This window comes from Aythya fuligula, chromosome 1 (genome assembly GCF_009819795.1).
Source record: "Aythya fuligula isolate bAytFul2 chromosome 1, bAytFul2.pri, whole genome shotgun sequence".
NCBI classification, from domain to species: Eukaryota; Metazoa; Chordata; class Aves; order Anseriformes; family Anatidae; genus Aythya; species Aythya fuligula.
Window position 1 is genome coordinate 7,295,366 of NC_045559.1, and position 23,284 is coordinate 7,318,649.

At 46.5% G+C, this 23,284-nt stretch overlaps 1 protein-coding gene across 5 annotated transcripts in view; it reads right to left on the reverse strand.

Annotated features, from left to right (window-relative positions):
* FRMD4A (FERM domain containing 4A) overlaps nt 1-23,284 on the reverse strand; it is a 267,652-nt gene that overhangs the window by 166,287 nt on the left and 78,081 nt on the right. For 2 of the 5 annotated variants that reach the window (XM_032183259.1, XM_032183269.1), the window contains exon 1: nt 2,422-2,713. The exons of the other annotated variants lie outside the window; for them this stretch is intronic. In XM_032183259.1, coding sequence (XP_032039150.1) covers nt 2,422-2,580 — 159 coding nt within the window. In that variant the 5' untranslated portion in view covers nt 2,581-2,713. Of the gene's footprint in view, nt 1-2,421; nt 2,714-23,284 lie in introns of those variants that run through there. 5 annotated transcript variants of the gene reach the window in all.

The following is a 23,284-nucleotide window of genomic DNA, read 5'->3' on the forward strand; positions in this document are numbered from 1 at the left end:
GTATATAGTGGTGTATGAGAATATTTTGCTCAATTTTACAAGGTTATCTAACATTTCTTTTTAGGGCTGTTTCAGTTCTGGTGCCAGGCAGAGGTGCTACAGCTGATCTATGCTCCGCTCTCAAGATGCAGTAGCAGCAGGGATTAATATATTGCAGCAACAAAACTAGCACAGTCAAGAGATTATTTGTTCATCTAAACACCAAACAATGTAAGAACTCTCTGTGTCCGGGTGGGAAGTTATTAAACTGTCGGGCTCTCTGTCCCGGCAATACTCCGCTAAAATACTCCGTCAGCATTTAAGCAGGAGGATGCTGGCTGCTGGAGGAAATGTAGCTAGGATTAACATGCATAAATTCAGAGCCTGTTATCAGCTCATGCTGGTCACTGCTAATACCATTGCTTCTGGCTGGGAAGAGCAGCTATGAGATGCCTTTCCCAAGCAAAACCCCACCCAGCAGCAATCTCCCAGTACCCGGCCCACCATTTCTGGCCCTCTCCAAGCTGGAAGCTGATGGGTGATAAACAAATAACCTCAAGCAAATAAGGTGGCATGGTTTTAATGAGCTTCTGCAGATGTTCACTGGTTCTGGCTGAGAAATGGGCAGCCACTCAGGCCAGTTTGTGTCCCACCCTCTCCAGTGAGCGTCAGGCTGCATCAATGCTCATGGGGTGGGAGGGGAGGCATCTTTGCCAGTCCCATTCTCCTGGTGGGTCTAAGGGAAGGGGGATAACATGCCATGGACATGATATAATGCCATGCAGGGCAGCTAAAGATGTGCATGTTGTAATGCAAATAGTGCACTTGTGCATGTGTTCAGTGCACATCAGGGCAAATCAGGTATTAGACCACCGATCCCAAGAGAGCTGTCACACTTCCATGGGCAGCAGCATCCCCCAGTGCCTGGTATTTAGGCTGGCATAGGAGATTTATAGTCTGAGCCTCGATGCATCTCCTGGCTACTCAGTTTTTAGGGATGGTTTCACATGGGTAGAGGGTAAAGTGAGATTCAGCACTGAGCTGCCTTGCTTCCCCTTCCCGTGGCCAAGTGGGAAGCTCGGTTCACATGGAGCCATCACCTGATACCTCCCACAGTGGTTTCAAGCTGTACCCAGGGCCACCAGGGTAATCAGTGGGATGTGGGGTCCTTCTGGGCAATGGGTTTGTGTTATTGGCTGCAGGCATCCTCTAGGATAAATGAATACTTAGAATAAACACACTGCCCATGCCTGCTGAACTCCAAAGGCAGCCATAAAATCTATTCTTGAAGTCGGCAGAAACCAAAGCATGATTTGAAGCTGGTTCAAAACTTGCTGAAATTGCTCTAAGCCTTCCCTTGGTTTCCCTCGATGCAACACACACAGTTTCTACAGGCTCTTAATCTGGCCTCTTCTGTATAACTTGGCTTCACACATGGAGACTTCCAAAGCACAGGAAAAGCAGAACACTAAGCAAATAGGAGTAGCAGAAAATGCCTTTTCCAAATGCAAACACCCATCAGTCAATTCAACGTCCAGCATTAGCCAAACCAGTGAAGCCGATAAGTATTGTAATGGGTTTATCCCTGCAGCAGAATAAACATCTAGCCTCAGTTGTCTGATTAAAAAAGCAGACGAGCTGGATGCTGGTTGGCTTACAGCAACCTTTCAACCTGGGCTCACCTACGGACTGGAATAAAAGTTGCTACTCAACTTGGCATCCAGTTCCAACATCTTCGCTGTGACGTTAACGCAGAGGATTTAACCCAGTTTTGTCGGTCCCAGTAACAAACACAATTTATTAGAGCTGTTAGCTTAGCTCTCCAGAGCAGCCAGCCCCAAAACTCCGCATCCGCTGCTCAGAGCAGCAGAGGGGAAGGCAGCCTTCATGCCACGTAACACATTTACGGGATAAAACAAAAGGTTTGGGCAATCAGATGCCTCAGACTTGCCAGACTGAGCAGTCGGAAGGCATTGCACAAGTCACTTAGGGACAACCAGTGCCTCTGCAGCTTAAAACCGACCGCGCCTGCCCATTTTCTACCAGCAGGTTACATGTCTCGAGGTGTCCTTTCCTCCATGCAAGTTATAAATTGCTTTTGTGCCACCATGGGGACAGCTCGAGGACACAGCACAGCTAAGGTTGGCCATACTTACAGGTATAAAGCTTCATAAGGAGAGAACAGAGCAGGGTGACACTTAATTCCCATTATTCCCCACCACGCTATGGGAAGGAGATTTGGGACCAGTGTTCAGCCTCAGGAACCCCACCACCATCCCCAAATCCTGCGTTTCTCCCCCACTTTAGGTCTCTGCCCCACCACCCGAAGTGGGACCCACAGCGGGTGGTAGGAGCAGGACTGGACCCCGTGTGGCTCTCCAGGAGGTTTCCCTGCTGCAGCACCAGGATTTGAAGGTCTGGCCTGGTGTTTTATAACCCTACCTGATAAACGGCTCTGGAAATGCACCATGGCTTCAGCATGAGCTGCAGGACCCTCAGATTTCCAAAGCGGCAAGTCCTCAGAGCTCGGGACGTCAGGCTCCACACCAGGCTGTCCCAGCTGTAGAGCAGATCCTCAAAGCCAAAGAGCACAGCAGCCATGCCAGCTCCCCCTGTGAAACGCCCGCGTCTCCCTGCTCGGGGGCGATCGGCTGTTCCCCAGGCGCCTTTAGGGACTGCAAGGTTAAAAAGTCACAGCCATTTCCATCAAAGGAGGAGCAGCAAAAGAAAAGGAAAAAAGCAAAAACAAAACAACGACAAAAAAACCAACCCCCCAAAAATACAAAACCACCAAACCAAACCCGACAACAAAAAAAGCAGCAGCCAAAATAAACTGGGGATGTGCCTTTCTCCCTTCGCACACACCCTTCAGGATGTGGTTTGTCCCTGCCTGTGTCTTCTCAAGGCGAGTTCTGCTGCACCCGGGGGCGAGCAGGGAAGAGGTGAAAATACCCCTCCTGACTTGGGGAGGCAATCGCACATCCCTCGCGGAGGGCTTCGTGGATGCACTGCATCACCTCCCAGCTCTCCGCGGCAGAACCAAGAAGCAAACTCGGATCCAAAGTCATCACTTTGAAAGCTCGGCGCTGGGACTCCATCCAGAGGGAGGAAAAAAGCCGCTCGCTCTCCCTCTGCCAACATTCCCAAGACATTCCAGAATGGGGCTTAACTCTTTCAACCACTCCCAAACAACAGCTGAGAAGACAGCTTTGCCACATGCAACGTTTCATCCTTTTGTTTTACACGTTGACTAGCCATTGTACGGTTACAATCCAGTCTTTTTTTCACCCAAATGTCTCTTTTGGAGTTTTTACACATTTTGGACCCAGAAGGATACTCGGTCTTCATGTGAGACTTATGTAACTGTCTGAAAACCAGCCTATTTACCCAAGGGATGATATCTTGGAAAGTTGCATGGATTAAACAATATCTATTTTAAATCAGTCTGATTCAGCTGCTGTGGACATATTTTTAACCCTTGCCAAGCTTGAATTAGTAAGGGGGGGTCTCATCCGAGCAAGCACAGGAGAATGTCATTCAGTTCTCCACAGCTGAGCTGGACACAAAAGTGCCTTTTTAATATGGTTTTGGAAATAATTTAACACCACAAGGCCTTTGCAGTCCAATTAAATCACCACAAAATCCATGTGGTTAAATTGCAACGCTTTTTTTTTTTTTTTTGACTAAATTCTTCTGCTCCTCATCCTATGCTTTTTCTGATAAGGTTTAATAGCCAGGTGGAGAAACTGAGGTGGAATTGTTTTTTACCAAAACCATAGAACAAATCAGCAATCTTGGTGACAGCTGTCTATCTTTTTTCACTCATTTCACTCTCCCTACAAAGAATTGTGCAGGAAAAGGACTTGAAGGGAGCCAGATGGGGATTGCCTACATGGAGGCATTTTTTAGAGGGTTAGACAGGATAGCCCCACTTTGAGCTGAAATTATGAGGGACCTGCAAGCACTGAGCCCCTAAAACATCGGATGTTGGGTTCTCATAAAACAGAGCTGAGAAGATACCACTTCCCTAAAGCCTCCATCGTTTCTCTCATTTACTCTCTGGATGGGGAAGGAGCAGGGACATTCATTACTGGCTGGTTTTCCATAGCCTTGTCCCAAGCTGACCCCAACCATGGTTTGATCTGGAGGGCACGAAGTGAGCGGTGCATCACGACCACATCGTGAGGATGCTCATCAGCCCATTGACAGGGAGGTGAAGGGCCAGGAAAATAAAGCTGCAAAATTCACGTTTTCAACCTAATTGCTTCTTCAGTGCACCATTTTTAGAGTAGCATCATAAAAAAAAAAAATATTTATTTCGACCTTATTAGATGCTACTTATCCTGCAAAGTGCTGTTTTCTTCCCTCCTCCCTCTGACCCCATGTGTCTGTTTTCTTGGTGTCCAGCCTCTGTTCCTAGTCCCTCCTTGCTCATCCCCTCGATGATTTCTTTGCCTTCCTGTAAACTAGGTAACACACTGCCTCCATTTGTAGCGAGATAGACAAGGGACCAGGAACTATAAAGCCTCATTTGGAAGAAAGATATTTTTTATATAACTTGACAAGACAATATTTGCTCCAGGCTACAGCCTAGTGCATAAGATCTTTGCCTGGGAGCACAAGAGAGGAAAAGAAAGAAATGTGTTTGATAAAGGAAAACAGAAGGGGGAAGAAACCATCGCGAGTGATTGCTCTGGGATGTGATCTAACCCCTTTGGTATTCTGCAAGGGGGAGAGGAGGGGAAATGGAGGATATGCCACAGGTTTAAAATTAGCTGCTCCACATGTGCATTTGGTCTTTCTGTGTGTTTGAAAGGAGACTTTTGGCCCCCTGTCCCAGCTTGGTAATTACTCAACAGATGAAGGCAGCTCTGAAGGAGCATTTTCACTCCGCTGATGACATAATCAGACTTTCAGAAAACACTTTCCCTACATATTTATTTAACTGATAGACTGGAGCAGGCTCCTTAGGAGTCACTTGAGTCTATAGGAGGCCCAGCGAGCATCTGAATGTGTAGATTTACCTCCATGATTAGAGCAGATTGTTTGGTTTCCTGCAGAGGTTTTCCTGCTGATTAGACACATACTATTTTTGAGGGGGTAAAAGCTGCCTGAATGCAGATTACCCGGCCCAGCTAGCAGCTTCCGATGGAACTGCAGCCCTGGATGTTTCTCAGGCAAAGGCAGACCTGTCCCCTCCAGAACCCAGCATCTCTGGACCCTGAGGGGGAAATTAGTCCTGGAAAAAGGGTACAAACTGCCTGATTGTGGATTGAGCAAAATAAGGTAGGTTTGTGATGAAATTCTTTTCTGGAAGCACATAGGAGAAGGTGCAAATGTGTATCCAAAGAGGCCAGAAGTACTTGCTACAGGGAGCAGCAGAAGTGAGAGGAGTAATAAAAGAACGAGACTCAATGACTTTGCTCTTCTGCTGAAGTACACGCTAAGTCCCTTCTGTAAAATCATCTTACATTTCCGTAAAACACAGTTACATTCACCTTTTCTGAGTTCAGTTGGGAAAAAAAAAGGTCCTCTGCACTCTACACAGATCTATAGATATTTGCAGGTCTTCCCAACGCAGCCTCTCTAATTATGCACTGATTATTTCCCGCTGTCTCTGAGAAAATGTCAGGCAAAACATTTACTACGAAACCTCCCACGTTTTACTGACAGTCCAAGGGCTGTTACTAGGGTATAAAAATAGCTCCTTATCTTCCATGAAAAAAAAAAGAAAAAAGAAAAAAAGAAAAAAAAAAAACCATTGGGCTGCTGCCTTGTTTCACAGGGCTGTCACCGAAGGCTGAGGTTGGGTTTCTCCACCCAACCCCATCACTGAGCTCCTTCTCACCGTGGTCCCTTGACAGCCCCCCCGGTGCTGATGTAGGTTGATGCTGCCTGCACTGGGAGCTCGAGAGATGGGTCTACATTTTTTCCTTTAGGCAGATGTTACGTTCTGCCCTCGGAAGGAGAAGTGCAGCATTAATCTCCAGTGCTCTTTCGAGTAAGTCCCTACCCACATCTTTCCGATGGGTGTGGATGTGCCTGGGGGTGTTGACAGACAGACGAGCCGGGTGGAGAGCGGCTTCCTTTGAGTTTGCTGTGGATGTACCAGAAATATCCTGTTTCTGCTCAGCATATGGCCCCAACGGTCCCTGCAGCTCCAGGCCAATGGGCTCTTTTAAGTCTTATTTCAAATCCATTATCCTTTTTGATCTTTATTTCTCTATAATGTTAAGAGGATAAATGTTGTTAGATCTTCCTGTGTAAAGTTCCCTTTAATGTGGAATCTTCATGCTTTCTTGTGCTGGAAACTGCTTTTTTTTTTTTTTTTTTTTTTTTTTTCCCAACAATCGTTTTCTTGGAAATCTTGTGTTTTCCGAGATGTTTAGCTAGCTGCATTTTCCTCCTTGTGCCTTAATGACACATCGTTTTCTTGGCTGATGAGACAGAATCAGATAGGGATGACCCACAGTCAAGTGAAAAAACACATGGAGAAGGAGCTACCACCTTCCTTCACGTGTGCCTACAGCCAGGGCCTTTGGTGGGGGCTTACAACATTCAGCTCCCTCCCATAACTGCTCTGGACCACAAACTCTGCAGAGATTTCCAGACAGGCATTGGGCTCCCAATCCCTTTGAGAGTCTGAGCCTCTGGGCTTGCCCTGTTCCCACCCCAACCAAGGTGGTCTCATCTCTCAAGTCAACCCATCTGGTCTTCTCCCTCTTTCCCCTGGCAAGTGGCCTCACTGCCACCCAAGGAGGGACCGTGGAGGGTTTCTGCGTGTTCAGGTCAGTGCAGGCCAGTTGGAGCTTCCCAGAGTACAAAGACTAGATACCAGGGGCTTTATTTCCAGTAGCTTTGCCAGGTTTTGAAGTTTGTATAAGCAAACATTGGAGGAAAGGGTTTTAAAAGAAGCTTGGCATGGTTTTTTTTTGAGTTGAAGAAGCAGATCCTCAGACTTTGAGGGCTATAATAGACAATATATATGTTCTAGGCATAGGAAACATACCTAAATTTTAAAAAGAGTAAAAATCGAGTATGGATATCTAGACTGGCCTGCTAAAAGCTTTGTTCAAATGCCTGTGCCCATTAGAGCAATGAAAATGAAGAGTAACTCTGCTGACCCTGCAATCATTTTGGATTGCTGTAATATAATGACCTCCCTCTGGCTGGGCCATGAGACCTGGGCAATAATCCTGCTTGCACCCGTGTAGCATTGAATAGGGGGCACAAACCCTCCTAGTTCCCTTCTCTGGAGCTGAAGGTCAAGAAGCCACTTGTAGGATTATCTTCTTGGAGGTTTTCTGCCCTATGTAAATGTGAGGGACACGTCTGCATCACACCTTCCAGCCTCACCCATCACATGTACCCCAGCCACGGATGTAAAGAGCTTCCACCCCACACCCCCTGGCCACTGACAGCCAGGCAACTCTTCTGCAGAGAAAATGCCAGAAACTGAAGGCTTCTCTGCCAGTTGCATTTTAAGATGAACATCATGAGTCGGAAATCCTGGCCAATTTCCTCAAGATGTTCTCACAAGCCCATATGGCCTAAAATGTTCCATAATGAAAAGAACTGCTGCTTTGCAGCAATAACTGAATGAAAATTTACTATTCCAGTCATCCACCTTGATCATAATATCTCTAAAGCTTTCTGAAAATGTGAAGTGCTCTGGCAGTGCTAAGTATTATCGTTATGCGAACAGCAGCTCCTTCAGCAGCAGGCTGTACGTGTCCTCACTTTAGAGGGATTTTTATTGACTGACACAGGAGAGTATGTCATATCCTCAAATCATACACATTTAATTTCCTAAAGTAAGCTACGTTAGTGATTTAACAAGGTTTAAAAGTAAGCGAGTCCTACGAAGCTGGGCTCGTACTTGTCCCTAATGTTCAAGCTGCTCAAGTGATTTCACTTCTACGGCGCAGAGATGTGAAAGAGATTGTGCAGAGATTTGTTATTAAATCCTCTTTCTCTGTGAGCGCTGCAGTGAATGAGTCTGCGGGAGGGGATGTAGGTCAGAGCAATGTATTAAGTAAATAGTGCAGAACAGCCACGGAAAGTGAATGGCGAGATCTTAAATACGATTATTCACTTTGGAAACCCAAGCTTATGATTAAGTCCGATCCCACTGGGGACGGTGATGTCCTGTGACTGGGGTGCCCAATCAAAGCCGTGCACACTCGCACATGCCCATCACTGCTAGGTTCATCATCGTGCTGCTCTCCTGTATTGTTTGCAGAAATGCTCAGGAGAATTACTTTTGGCCAGAAGGAAAGAAAAACTAAAAAAAAAAATAAAAATCCCAGCCTGCTTAGGAGGCACGTATAGACAGAGGGCAACGGAAAGCTCATCCAGCAGCTGAGCTGCTTTCCTTCCACGTTACTCACTGCCGTCTAAAATAGCCTTTGGCAAGGTTCAGGGGGAAGCAACGTGAACCTCAGGCAAGGCTGTGTTTGTGCCCATCAGGCAGGCGCTGAATTTCAGATGAGATTGAACACACCTGGCTGCTCACCGAAGGAGTCACACCTGTTCACTTACACTTGCCTTGCTTCTAACTTTTCTTTATCCCTTTGGTGGCTGAAGCAAATATTTGCATTTACGAGGGGTTCCCCAGTACCCACGTATTCACATAATTCCTAATTATACATTTAGCATGTGCTTCTCACCCCTTCTCAGAAGATGCTGGACAAGCTGTCGAAAGTCCATGGCCTTGGCCGTGGTTTGGAGGACACATTGCTGCACGTTGCAGGTGTCTCCCAAGCAGCGCTATTTGCCTGGGGGAGAAGACAAATCTGGTGGCTCATAAAAAGCCAGTCTGCAGTTTTGCCCTATGGCAAGAAGGATAATTTAATGAAGGGCGGCCTTGCTGTCTATGTACAAATGTCCTGTTTCAGTAGAACATTTTCTTATAACTACTCCTGCAGATATATTTAAGTAGTCTGTCTGATTCAGACCCTGTGGTAACACTCACAGCATTCAGCGCCTAATACAAAGTCTGTTCTGTTCACAGACAAGAGCTGAGCGTTTCATTAAAAAGAAGGAGGGCAAAGGGAACATATTTTAGAAAATCAATGGACCAGATTTCTCACGTTTGATGTTGCTTATGGGTTGGAAAGCCTGCTGCTGTCTAAGTTAAAACACATATGTTTAATTTATTCTGAAGCTCCTTATACACGATCATTTCAAATAAATGCCTGCTTCTTAGGATGTAATAGTCACTGGGAAGGGAGGAAGGATATAATATAAGCAGGTCAAATTTGACCTTCCAAGTAGCAATGAGAAGGAATCTGGTCCTCTTCCAGAAAAGTCATCAGTTTCCTGAGTAACATTAGACAAGTCACATAACTTTATGGGTCTCCATTTCCTCAGTAGATTAATTCACTGGCATTTGTCAGGTGCTACGAAATCTCAGAGGAGCTGTTTTACATTAAAAAATAAATATGTGTTCAGCCTGCTGGAAAGCCAAATGGTCCTATTCCGCAAGAGTTATGCAGCAAAAAGCAGAAATACTGAAGATATCTTTGATCCATAATGCACTGTCTGTGTTGAAAGATCCTACACTGATTATCAAAATAGGCACAACTGTGGGTGAATAAATGATCCCCGGGGTGAAGGCTGGTTATGTACATACACACCCCCTGTGGGAGCAGCACTGTATACATCCAGGTGGTGCTAAATGCACCTGGGGAAGGTGCCGTGGAGGAAGGTGATGGCTCTGCTGACTCTGGAGTACAGAGGTCCCAGGGGAAACCATGGCCTGAGCTGCTAACACCACAAAGCACGATGCCTGCCCACTCATTCATAGCATCTCCACGGGGCTGACACATGGGACTGCTGTGGTTATCTCTGTTGCCACAGAACAATTAATCTGCAGATGGGAAACTTGGGAGTCAGCGCAGGGGGATTAAAGCACTGCAGCAGATCTTCACACAGAGAGCATCTCCCCAGCTGGGACCAGTCAGACCTTCTCCGCAGAGCATGAGAGCTGACCTCTACCCCGTTTACTCCCGAAACGCAGACCCCTGTGGTTGATGCTAATGGAAAATCTCCATTTGCGTTGCAGGACAGCGCTGGATCCGTGCCATCTTAAGTGATAATGCATGCACAGTTGACAGAAGATGATAACTTGTGCTTACGTTGCTGCTCAACTTAAAACCCTGTACAAACACCAGTTTCTATTGCCTCACAATGCTCTGGGAGATTTGCATCTTTGATCTGCCACCAGAGCCGTGGATAATCTGGGACAAGAGGCCTGATGTGCCCGTGTGGGACAGCCAGTCGCTCTTTTCCCCTTTTTTAAGCTAATTTCTGCAGCTGCTGTTACACCCACATACCCCCCAGCATCCCCAGACGGGGTGCAGAGCTCCAGGAGGTATAAATAGCAGCCCAGACTCCGTCTGCGGAGGTGGAGTGCAGTTAATCAAACTCCCCCATGCTCTGCCTTCCAACCTGATGATTTACAGCGTGGAATTCAAACTCACTGCCTTGCTTGTTTGCTAACACGTCTGGAAAATGGATCGAAAGCTGACGGATCGAAGCAGCGAGTCAGTCACCTCGTTGTCTCTATGGACAGAAGACCGAAGCTGTTCAGAAGTTAAAACAAAGAGGATTTACACTCTTGACTTGGAAATTTATGACTCATTCCCATTTCGGTCGTTGTTCGAAGCAGCTGTCATTTCCCCAGCCCCCAAAACATCCATGCCATAAAAAATAAAACCCATAAGCTCTTTGCTGCCCTTATCTCGATGCACAAAGAATTCAAATGTTCACGTTGCTAACTGAAACTTGACTTCCTGTTATTAGGAAGGACATCCTAGTATTTAAAAACATGAGATTTTTATTTTTTTCCCCTTCTTCAATCCAGGCAGAATGTCTAATGATTCTGGGGTTTGTTTCCTGCTTGTAATTAAGTAGGTCACAGCTGCAAAGCAAGAGAACAAGAAAATATTCAGATCACACAAAGCCAAGAATGATTAAATCATTTGCAGCTGAAGGATATGGCAGATTTTTTTTTTTTTCTATTTTTTTTTTTTAAGAAGCCTCAAGTCTGAGGAAAACAAATGCAGGAACTTTTAAGAGAATGATGAACTTGGAAGTTCTGCCCAAGCGCCACAGTAGCTCGGAAAGAAAGAGTGATCAAAACCCAGCTAACGTTGTTCACAAGTCAAATAGCTTTCTGTGGTTGAAACGAACTCACTTCGTCACTGCTCATGGCCATATATTCCATCCCTTCAGTTCTCTTTGAACCACATGTAAAAGCACCCTAATTTCTCCTGGGCAGTTGCCACTAGGCCAGATGTGGCAGAGCTCTCCGTGTCGGCCTGAAATGCCGTGCTCTGCCTCTCTGGTGGGTCAGACACAGCACACACACCCTGTGCCACTCCAGACACAATTCAGTCACACCACAACCTCTCCCAATTCTGGAAGGTTCCACGGGGCTGATGGTCCTTTGATCTGCACTCACAGCTCTTGGTGTCACCCCTTTTTGGCTCCCACTCCATCTCCATTTAGGATGGTGAGCCATTCTTGTTGCCTACATGACTACCTTCATCCCACAGACAAGTAGTAGGGCATGGTCCTTCACCCTTAATGAGCCATTTACACATGGGTTGGAGAACCTCCAAGAGCAGGGTTAGGATCTGGGGTTCATCCTCATCCCAGACAGGCATCAGCTAACAAAGTCATGCCACAACCTTGCAAAGCAGGGAAAAGCTTCCACTGTGGAGCTGGGGTGTCTGTCTGTGAACTGGGCACTTCAAGACAAAGTTGGTCCTATCTGACCTCATTTGGGTTATTGCAGGATTCAGAAGGAGAATAGAGAGCAGAACATTTCCATCATGGTGCTTTTTGAGGGTGCATTTGCCTAGGCTTTGGTATAAACCAGAGCAACACCAACACGCCTCCAAGACATTGCTCAGACAAAACAGGGGATGGAGAACAACCTCCCTGCCACCTTCACCTTGCCCAGGTACGGTACTTGGGATCACTCCGCACGGGATGGAAAGGAGATGAAACAGGATACTCAGACATGAACATATTAAACCACTACCTAGGTTTATAGGGCAGTGGAGACACATCCCAAAAACACTGTAGCTCTAACAATAGGGCTGTTATTCTGGACAGTGAGAGAAATGGTCTTTGGGAGGATTTCTGTCTGAAACCTACCAAAATCAACAACAGACAGGGCAGTGGTGCAGTCAGACGAGGAACACTGCCTTGGGAGGGAGCACCCTGACTCTGATTTCAAAACAGGGCTTTAGTTTTGTCAGAAAAGCGGTTGAGACAGCACAGAATAACAGCGACAAAAACATATCGCTGTTTCCATAAAACCGTGATCACAGGAGACACAAATCCCAGCGATTTTAAATTGCTGATGACCTCATGTTTTCTCAAGCTCTGACTGGGGAGCCGTGATGGGAACGAAAAGCCCACGTCCATGGTATTCTGGGCTCTGTCCCTGCCTGACCGGACGCGATCAGTTCACTCCGGGATAAGGGAACGTGGACCTTTTATGTGAGCATTTCTTGGCTTGGCAAGCTAGGAACTCGGGGCGGGGGGAGAGACGGTCACAGCCTCCCTGATGGGCGATCGTTACAAAACACAAACAACGAAGGGTTTCTTAGAGCTTGGTCTCTGGGGAATCTGAGGCCAGTCCTGCAGTCTCTCCTTGCAAAGCGCTGACCTCATGGGAGAGGGACTGCGTGCAGGAGCGTGGTGACACATATCAGGGGCTGCAGAAGATGCCTGGTCCAGCTTCATGTGATCTGGGACATCTGGAGTTGTGGCCTTCTGTCTGGAGTTTTTTTAAAAGATGCCCATTTTTAGAAAGTTTTGCTCCCTTCCTTCTGAAACGGGGATGGAGGACTTCTAGGGAAGGGAAGTTGTTGTCCTCATCAGCACTGGGCTCTGTAGGGAGTGTTCAGAGACCTCACAGCATCTCTTGGCCTTTGCAGGAAAACATTCATGCTACCCACACCCTTGTCCTGAGTCTTTCAGCAATTTCCCTTCCAAATGAGGGGGAAAACAGACCCCATGGATTAGTACAAAGCAAAGCTCAAGGACAAAAATTTTCAAAATACTGCTGTGACTCTGAGCTCGGCCAGCACTGCACGACCTGCTGCGACTGATTTTTAAGGAAAAGGGGCTAAATCACCAACAGGCATCAGCCTACTTTTCTTTTCTCTGGCAGCAGCCCCCAGAAGCTGGAATTTGGCCCCAAGGCCATTTTAACTGCTCTCCGGTGACTGATTAGATGCGCTGGCATGTGCTAACATAACTGAGCTGACTGTGCTCTTAGAAATCAACGTCCTCTGTTTTTATGACTCTTCTTGGCCAGGTTCCCACGTGCTGTAACTGAAGCAAATCCTTTTTTTTTCATCTGCAGGAAACTGCCACTATTGGTGCATTTGAAAGTTTACAGGAGGATACTAGATGGCTGCCTTAGCGAAGGCAAGGATGGAAAAAAAGGAAGCTTTCCAACAATTCAGTGTGGAAATTATGAAAATTGGAAGGCCTCCTCCCAGTCCCTGGTGTGGTTTGCAGCACGGGTTGGGTGGAGAGATGCTGGAGAAGGAGGAAGGGAGTGTGGATGTGCATTTCCAGCCATCAGGAACCCTGAAGCTTGATCCTGCTTGAAACTCACCCGGATTAGGACAGTGTCACCAATTCACCTTGGCTCTTACTCTGAAAGCCCCCTGTCTGCCAAGCAGGAATGACAGTACTGGCTGGGTCTTGTACAGTTTGGTGAAGATTAATGTCTGTAGAGCCCTTAGAAGATGGAAAGCCCTACATATAGTAAGAAATCATTTTTAAGTGTGGCTAGGACTGCCAAGCTTCCCTCTTGCAGTAGCCTATCTGTCATATTAGCCTTGACAGGTTTTCTTGGCTGATATTTTCAAAAACTAGGAACTCCATGCTCTGCCCTTAGGTGGGCAAGGGTAACAGATTTGAGCTCAGTTCTGAGGAAAGGAGACCCTGTGAAACATTCAATACTTGCTTTTCTTGTCTTTCTCTGACAATCTGGACCTTCTAAAGAGGACAAAATACCTGTGGGGTTTTAACTTTGCTACCTGCTGTCTGCTGAAGCATTCAGATTGATTAAGGGAAGACTGAAGGACAGAAAGTCACTTGTTGCTGTCCTCATTCAGCTTACCAAGATACTCCAAAGCATTGTGGATAATACTACAACCCATGCAAGACAACCCTACTGGTTAGGGGTTTACTATGGCTACTGACTGTGTATCAAAAGGATTAATTGAAGGAAGATGCTAGGGAGCTTTTTGGCATGTTGTGGAGGAGGAAAAGGACATTGCCCTTCTCTCTGAAAAGCAGTCTTTTCCCACAGGTAATACTGATCAAGGGGAGCACACTGATCCTGTGCTCTTCCCCTGAGCATCTCAAAGTGCTGTTACCCAACAAAAGCTCAGCATCTGTTTCAGATGCAGTAAACATAGGCACCTATGCAGAGAAACTGATATGGGATACACATTGCTCTGAATGTCAGGATCTATCTATCCTATAATAAAAGAGAGGCATTTGGAGGAAGTGCAAATACAGAATCTGATCCCTTTCCTATTTCCCCAGCTGCTCACACAGGTGAGGTATCTGGCACTTTACCAAGCCTTCAGTAATAAAGTTGTGCATTTTCAATAATCATCAAAGTGAGGTAGCACTTACCTCAAGCCTGTAAGAAGATAAATGTGGAAGATTAACCCTGAAGATGGCCATGGGGCTGTCCTTCAGAGCAGGCTCGGGCATTTCCTCAGGGTCTCTGAATGCAAATGTCTCCTAAAGAAGCAGCAAGCACCACGAGCTTCCCAAGCGAGATGCAAACACAAAGACTCCCAAAACTGAATGACTGCTTCTGCTGTCTGTGGAGATGCAGATATCTGAGCCAGGCTAGCCTGGATGCCCCAACTGGATCTGGTCTCCAGGAGTGAGCATGCAGAGCAGAAATGGGAGCCAGTGTTCATCTCCTCTAAATGGAAAAATTTTTGTTCCCTCTAAAGCTAATGGGAGACGGATGTCAACACAGAGGGCAATTCATCCCATCTTAAATTGGTTTTGAAGATATGGGATGGGTTGTCATCAAAAGACACACATTACTCTCTTCTTTCTCTACTAAAGATGCCTGAAGGGGTAGTAAAACCTCTTACTGTTGCATGAGATAAACTTGTAAAAGTAGGCTGAATGAAGTTGAAGGCAGTTGACGTGGGGAATACAAACCAACCAACCAGGACATAAACTCCTGCCTTAAATATCTTTTAGATGAGTTTCTCCAAAGCACATCTCATAAGTCATCTGTTGGGAGTTAGCAGGGTGGAAACTCCCTGTGGTAGAAACTTTTGAGCTAAGGTCAGTTGGGTTCACTCTCGCAGCGATTTCTATTTTGAACTATATTTGTAGTAGTATGGTATTTGTAGTAGTATGGTATTTGTTCTGCATGTCAATCTCCAAAGGGTGGATGCTTAGTGCAACAACATTAATTGCAGGTTATCAGTCCTTAGCTCTACTTTCACAGAGAGTTTACTTTATCTGTGATGATGCAAAACATGGAGAGAAAATAGACATCCTTGATCCCACACCATCAAGTCTTGGCGGCTTTTATAGAGGCTGTACTGGAAGCTAAGATGAATTTCAACCTCGGTTAAGAAGCTGGCTCACTTATTTCAAAGCCTGCGCAACCCTAATTACACCTTCTAAATATATTCCAGAAGTACAGCTGGATTGTGGAGTGTGTGAGGGTGACTAAATCGCATCATTTGTGGCCCATTATCTTTTCAAAAGCTTTTAATGTGGTATCATTGGGAAGTGGAGACTAATTGTGCTCCTTGCCTGTGCAATTTGGAGAGTTTGCTACTTCAGTCCCAACAAGAAAAATTAAAGTCTAAGAATCACTCATATCCATCTGGTGGTAGAATGAAAAGTCACCATTTCTTTGACGCCATTAAAAATGATTGAAACAATGAAGATAATATATATTTCACCAGAAAATAAGCTAAGCTCAGACAGAAAGTCTGACCATGAATTTTGAAGTGTGTTTGAAATTTGAGCCCAACTTTCCAAAATTCTTGAATCAGCAAAATACAAAGTGCGTGACTGCCTTCAGAACAGATTTCCTTTTGGTCTGAACAGCCTCTTTTATGACTTTTATTGGGCTGGTTAGAGGGGTCTGGGTGTTTGTGAGCTTCACTGAAGCTGCTGCTGTTATTTAACCAGCCTGGTCTGCACCAGAGATGTGCCAAGAGTGATAATGGGAAAGCTCTACGAAGGCTGAGCTCTGAAGGCTGAGTTGGTGCTCATCCACGTTTCTTTTTCCATGTAAGACCATTTACTACATCATGAACTAAATGGATGAAAAAATGATCAAGATAGCAAAGACTAGAAAAAGGCATGCATCGTACTTTGTACTTGATGTCTGAAAATGTTGTTAGCTCAGGAGATTGCTCAAGCAACATTTAAGCAACCCCTTCAAAGGATCACAAATTGATTAAGTCTAGAGGTATTCTGTTTGGATCTTCAAGTCTAGCAGAAGGCATGTCTAAGTCTTTCCAGGGATGAGCCCTGGCTGGATGCTGAGTTAGGACTAGGTCTTCAGGACGGATCGGGCTGGAAGCTCATAAATCAGGAATTTCAAATACACAAGCTACCACTTTGCATTATCTTTTACTTGTTGATCTTGCACAAAACTCAGTCTTTGTATGGAAAAGCCTTTTTGGAGGTTTCCTGTAGGGGTGTAGTTCCTGCCGTTTGGACTGTAGAACACTACCTTGAAGCAACCTGGTTTGGTGCTAAAGCATCACATCTCCTGAGCTTTGGGCTTCTGGTAGGCTACACGATTCAGGCATGGTACTAGTTGCAGGCTGGTTAGCTGGATGGCCAAAAGGATCCATGAACTACTGGAGATTTTCCACAGCCATCCTGCTCCAAACCCACATAACTGAATTTGCGTGACCACCCTCTCCCTTCACACAGATCCAAAAAACAAAAAACAAACAAACAAAAAAAGAATCAGCTCATTTTTGGCTCTGACCTCTGCTGCCTGCCCTGCTCTTGCTCGTCCCCTGCCCTGCCCTTGCTCTCCCAGGGTCTGGCCAACATGAAGGCAACAAATGCCAAACTCTAATGAAAAAAATCTTTTCATTTTCTGATAAAAACAAGGTTACAAAGCACTGGAAATTTCACAGAAGTGCCTCTGCTCATGAGGACTCCAGGCTTTGAGAGCTTCTGATAATTCAATTAAGCTCCAACCATTTGAAAACCAATTTGAGCAGTATCCCGGTTCCTAGCCCTGCAGAGTTCACCAGTCACTATCTATTAGCCTCTGCTGCACTCTCACCTCTTGCACTCTTAACCTGCTTAAATTTTGGGGGGATAAAGTCTGGCACAGCTCCTGATCCATTCCACAAAAAGTCTGGTTTGATTTGTTACACCTTTTAGAAATGTCACAAAATATTACAACTTCCAGACACCTGAGAGCGTGTGCCAAGCATTTGTCTGTCTAGGTAGAGTTCAAATTAAACCAATTCCCCCCAAATACTTGTGAACAGGTCAGGAAAGATAAAGCTCAGATGAAGCAGATAAAATTGATGTTCTGGCAGTCACAAGTGATTATATCAGAGCATTATACAGGTGACAGTTTTGCTACTTAAGCTTATCGTCTTATTCATTTTTTGTTTGACACAATTATTTGTCTATAGGGCTGGTGAATAATTCATTGCAAATAAACTGTGTTGCAAAGTGTTGCTTCTTATTTTTCCACTGCCCTAAGTTTGTATATTAGATTCATCAACTTGAGATTCGACTAACTTCACGAGAAAAGCTAAAACAACAGGAGTTCTTTGCTTCAAGGTCTCCCTTCTCTCTTGAGCAACTTTACACTCAATTATCTACTGCTCTTTTGTTATCCACAGTACCTGAGTAATTCTGCTGTCACCTTGGCAGTCTATCAGATCGGTACTGATGCTGACAAGGTAAGAGGCATGTCCAAAAAATGTCACTGAAACAAAAGTCTGCAGAACCTGCATGCCAGGTTAAGAGTTTGCAATCAAATAGCGTGAACTGGAAAGATCAACTTCCCCCAGAGCACTTGCTTAGTCGTGGTGTCAGAGTGAGCGCTGGCAGCATCACTCAGAGCTATGCACGAGAGGGTTTAACAAAATGAGGACCACGGCACCGCGAATGCCATGAGCTCTGCCTTGTTCCACCCCGGTGCAACGCTCACTACAGCCCTTTGTGTGAGAGGTTTCCAACCACTCTGCTCTTAAATGCACGCTGGAAAATGATTAATAACAAGCCAAGGGCTGAATTATGCTTTGTCCAGCAGGAAAAGAAAATCAATAACTCAGTAATAATTTGTGCAGTAGCAATACACACCCCAACTCTTTTGCTGGGCTTGCTCGAAGGCAATCTACTCTCTTGCCAAAAGCAAAGGTCGCCATAAGCTGCAGAACAGCGTGGGAAAACCTGCCTCAGACTTGGCCTGCAGAGCAGAGAGGCTGATTTTTTCTTCTTTTTTATTTTTTTTTTCAGCCCTGGGTTCTCTCTTCTCAAGAGAAATTTATTTATAGGAGGAATGACGTTTCCTGCTGCATTCTTAACATGCTTGCAGCTTGGGATAAGAACATGGGAGCTTTGTCTTTCACCATCTGTTTTTTATGGCAGTAAATATCCATTTACAGATTTATCTCTGCCCGATGTGTTATAAAGTCATGATACGAATGAGTGTTCGTGGATATCCATTCAGAGCAGACGTGTCAAAGGTAAATACCAGCCCTGGCTCCGTGTAGATTTGCACATGTGTATTGGGCAGTTGAGTTCTGGCTTGGGGCTGTGGAGGCATTTTTAATCTTAGCTTACCTTCTTCAGGGGGCACAAAAAATAAAAAGAAATGATCGAGACTGAAATCCTGCTGAGCTGCAAGCATCCATCGATATAGCTGGGTACAGGGCCTCTGATTTATTATAGCTGAGAGCTGGGACTTAAAGCTGGGGTGCAAACTGCAAGACCTAATTTAAGATGGCTTTTCCAGCCATCTCACTCCCAGCTTGGTTTATTTCTTACAGCACTTCATTTAGTCTGGAGATGGCCTCCTTTTTTTACACAGCATCTGTAATACCATCCTTTGGGCCTCGAAGGCAGAAGAGAGGGCAGACTTGTTCTTTTTTTCTTTTTAATCCAAGAAAGCTGCATGCTTTCTCTAGGTTCTCTAACTCGAAAAACAATGCCTTGTGTTTATGGTGAGAGACATTCCCGTGGCTGGAAAATAGCCAGCGAGGTCTTGAGAGAGGGAGCAAGGATCTGCTCCTCTTTGCCAGTGCCTCGCAGGAGCGGACGGCGATCTCTGAATGGAGCTCGGCATTTGTTAGGCATTAGCGGGCCTCTATTCATCTTCCTCTCGCACACATCCGCAGCACATGGATGTAATAAAGATAGCTCGCAGGCACAAACCGTCTCACATTAATAATGCAAAGGGAGAAAGGACCAAGTACTTAACGTCTGCTGGTGGGGGAAGGAGAGCCAGAGAGGGATGGCCTGGTGGGGAGGGCTCTGTGCTGAGGAATGGTGTGTGAGGGGTGGGATTCATATCAGATGGGGCGTCCCCTTCTGACCACGGTGTCCTTGCACGTGCTGACCAAAGGGGAGCTGTCTGGGGCTTAAGATGTTAACTCAGCCAGACACTGGTGGTCAGGAGACCACAGCATCCTCTGCAGAGCATTTTGCCTCTGCAGTGAGGTGCTGGCCAGGGTGGAGATGTCTCATAGGCATTGACATCAAATGTAGGGGATCAGTGCCTGGCAGCCCTAGCTGGTAGGTAAATGACAGGGAAAGGGAGCATGATGCCGTGCTTTCACCAAGTTGACCACCACCTCCTACCTCATGGGCCATTTGCCCCATGGGGCAGCCCTGTGACAAGGTAGAGAGAATAATGACAAGAAAAGAGATTTAGGACCTAGAACTGGTTGCCTAGAACTGGACCTGAGAGCTGGTTGCAAAGATGATTGTACCAGCACAATTCACAGGAAGGTTCCAGTGTTTGTCTAACCAGAAGCTTAAACCACCCCAACCTTAGGTCAGAGAGTGGGAAGGAGAGAAATAAACTGTGGAGGCAAGTGAAAATAAAACAACACAAAGCCCTCTAAGAGTAGAGGGTCCCTGTGCTGTGGCCACATGCCTCTGCCCACCCACCCACCATAATTCCTGCCCCTGTTGAAGGGCTTCCAGACAGCTTGAAACCCCTGGGGATGACGCCAGGCAGCGTGCTGGCACCGATGGCACACTGCCCCTTGCCGTCTGTGAAGCACAGTGAGGATGAGAGACTAGTGTTACACATCAGCTTTAGCTGTCCTGTGCATGAGCTATGACTTTTGCACATGTTTTGGCACTTGTGATTAATAGCCCTTGCTTCCTATACCCACACCCCATTTTTTGTCACTTGTGATTAATATCTTTCACTTCCTATGCACACGTCTATATATCGATGCATCCATCCATCCCTCTCTACTTGTGTGTGTATTTTTTCCCAATTTTGGGTGTATGACTGCCTGTGATGCAAACCACCACCATCTGCAGTCCGTTCTTGCCTCCTATATAACTGATCATCAGGATCATCAGGTCCAACCTCCAGCCTAACCTACCAAATCCTACCACTAAGTCATATCCTTTAGGGCCATGTCCACATGTCTCTTAAATACCTCCAGGGATGGGGGCTCCACCACTGCCCTGGGCAGCCTGTTCCAATGCCACCCTCTCCATGAAGAAATCCTTCCTAATATCCAATCTGAGCCTATCCTGGTGCAACCTGAGACCGATCTACATGAAAACGTGCTCAGCCTCCAGCTTCTCAGCTTGCCCATGGTGCTGGTTTCCTTCCAGCCAGGGAGGAAGCATGCTTGAGACTGTTGACCCCAAAGCAGTGGAGAGCCTGCACCTTGTGGGAAGCCACCTTTAAAGACAGCAGATGCTCCTGCTCCCCTTGCTTGCAAGAGCAACCACAAAGTCACCTCTGGTGATCTGGATGAACAAAATCACCTCTGTGGAGTGCCAATCCCTGTACTTTTGGGTATGGGGGACACAAATAAAACCCCTGCTCCCAAGGAAGGGTAAGGCTGCAGGACAGACAGCCTGCCCTGGCCCCTCTCAGGACCAGCATCTTTGAACCACAAAGCCCACGTTTGCCAGGAGGGACATTTCTGAAAGTGCTCCAGAGCAACAAACAACAACCAGACAATAGCAGACCAAAGCTGTGTGAATAATTGATTATTTTTGGTTTGCTTGGCGGACTGGAAAGGCAAAGAAAATATGTTCCAGGTTGACACAAAGTGATTCTGCTTCCCCTTCTGCCAAATGCAGAAGGAAGAGTGGCTTTGCATTTAACTAAAACAGTCTTTGACCTGCATTGAAATTTTGGGATATTTCTTCCGATCCCTTTAAAAGGAATCAAGACGTTGATCTGAAAGAAATTACACCACTGGAGAGAAAAAGTGAAAAAGAATTTGTTTTGCAGTGCCCCGGGCCATACTTTTGCTGAATGACGCATGCAACACACTCAAAGTAAACTCACAGGTGGCTTTGGCTGCCACGAAACTGCTCCCCCGCAACACAGGACTGCTTTGATTGAGGGTTCCCCTCGGCTCTGCCTGCAGCAGCTTGGAGCTGCTCTGTCCTTGCAGAACTCCTGCAGGTGCCACCAGCCAGGGACTGCAGGGTCCTGCACCCTCATCCAGCCCATGCCCCAGTGCTTGTTCCCTCCAGCCCAACACCGTTTTGGTGATATCGTTGGTGATAAGAAGAGGGGATATTGTTGGTGACAAGCAGAGGGGTGTGCAAGGTGTGCCTGTCCCCCTGCCAGCCCCCCTGGAGGCAGCGTGCAAAGCAAGGGCAGCCCCAAGAGCTGGGTTGGTGGCAGCCTTGGCTCTCCCGCACTACGGAGATGCTTTTGGGAAATTAATGACGTAATTATGATGCTCAGCCCTGTTTATTAATTGGGAGTGCCTCCTTGAGCCTGGGTGACGGCCAACACCACGCTCTGCAGCTCCTGAGCTTTTGGATGCTGCCATGTCATGCCGGAGGAATGGTGTCCCCCAGAAGACATCCCCTGGGGAGCACCCCCACCAGGCACTTCCTTCGGACCAACTGCTGTCACCAAAACAGCAAGAAAGTGACAGCATTGCTTGGCTGAGCAGGGACTGCCAGCCCCACGTTGTCATACTGGTTGGAACTGATTAGGGTAACGCAGCGTGCACCACATAGCCCATACTGTGCTGTCACCCCTCCTTGTTATATATCTCTGCTGGGACAGACACTGGTGGGCAACTGCATCCCCGTTCATGTACATAGAGCCCTTCTGCATCACCCCGAGCTTCCCAGTGCTATCTGTTAGCTGACATTGTCATTTGCTCCTCACTGCTCCTGGCGGTGGCTGCCATGCGCCATCACCCTGCCTCAACAGGTACTGGTTCTCAGCAACCACCTTCTGAGCAGTGATTGCCTCCAGACATCATCATGGAGCCTCTGACCAGCTGTAATGACTGCATGCTATCACATCATTCCTGCTGGCACCCATTAATGCCTTAAATTATCACCCAGCACCAGTAATAATTCCCATCCATCCCCATACGCGTCCCACCAGCAGCAATTTCTGTGCGCCGTGGCACAACCCCTATTAGCTCTGACTGTTAACGGGGCAGGCAATTGCTATCAAATGGCACCCTCCTCCTTCTCTGGGCATGCATTCAGTACAAAGAAATCACGGCTTACCCTCTCCACACTGCGTCTCCTCAGTGATCCATAGGGTATTTTGAATAAAAGTCTTCGGGTCCTACCCGGAGTCACGGCTGTCTGCACTACCATAGTGCGGAGCTAAACTCGTGTGTGTGTGTGTGTGTCTGTGCGTGTGTAAGAGAGAAGGAGTTCACAGCACACACACACACACACAGGCTTCCTTTGAAATAACTTACAGTCTCATCGAGATTTCCCAACTATCAAATAGCTGAGTGGGTTTTCACATCAGACCGTATGAGTCAAGATGTGGCTTGTTTGAAAGAAGGAGGGGGGGGAGAGAGGGAAAAAAGAAAAAAAAAAAAAAAAAAGGAAAACCCAAGCCTTGTAACCTTAACAACATGTTTCAAGCAGCGTATCTTTAGCTCCCTTCTGTTGCTCGGTGTAGTTTGCTCAGCAGGATCGCTGTGCCACAGAGGTGGAAGAATTAAGCTTCTGGGGAGAATGTTCCAAAAATGTCAAGCTTGCTTCTTGTTGCTCCAGATGGTAACCAGGTCAGTTGTCTAATCAAAGCTCTATCAGA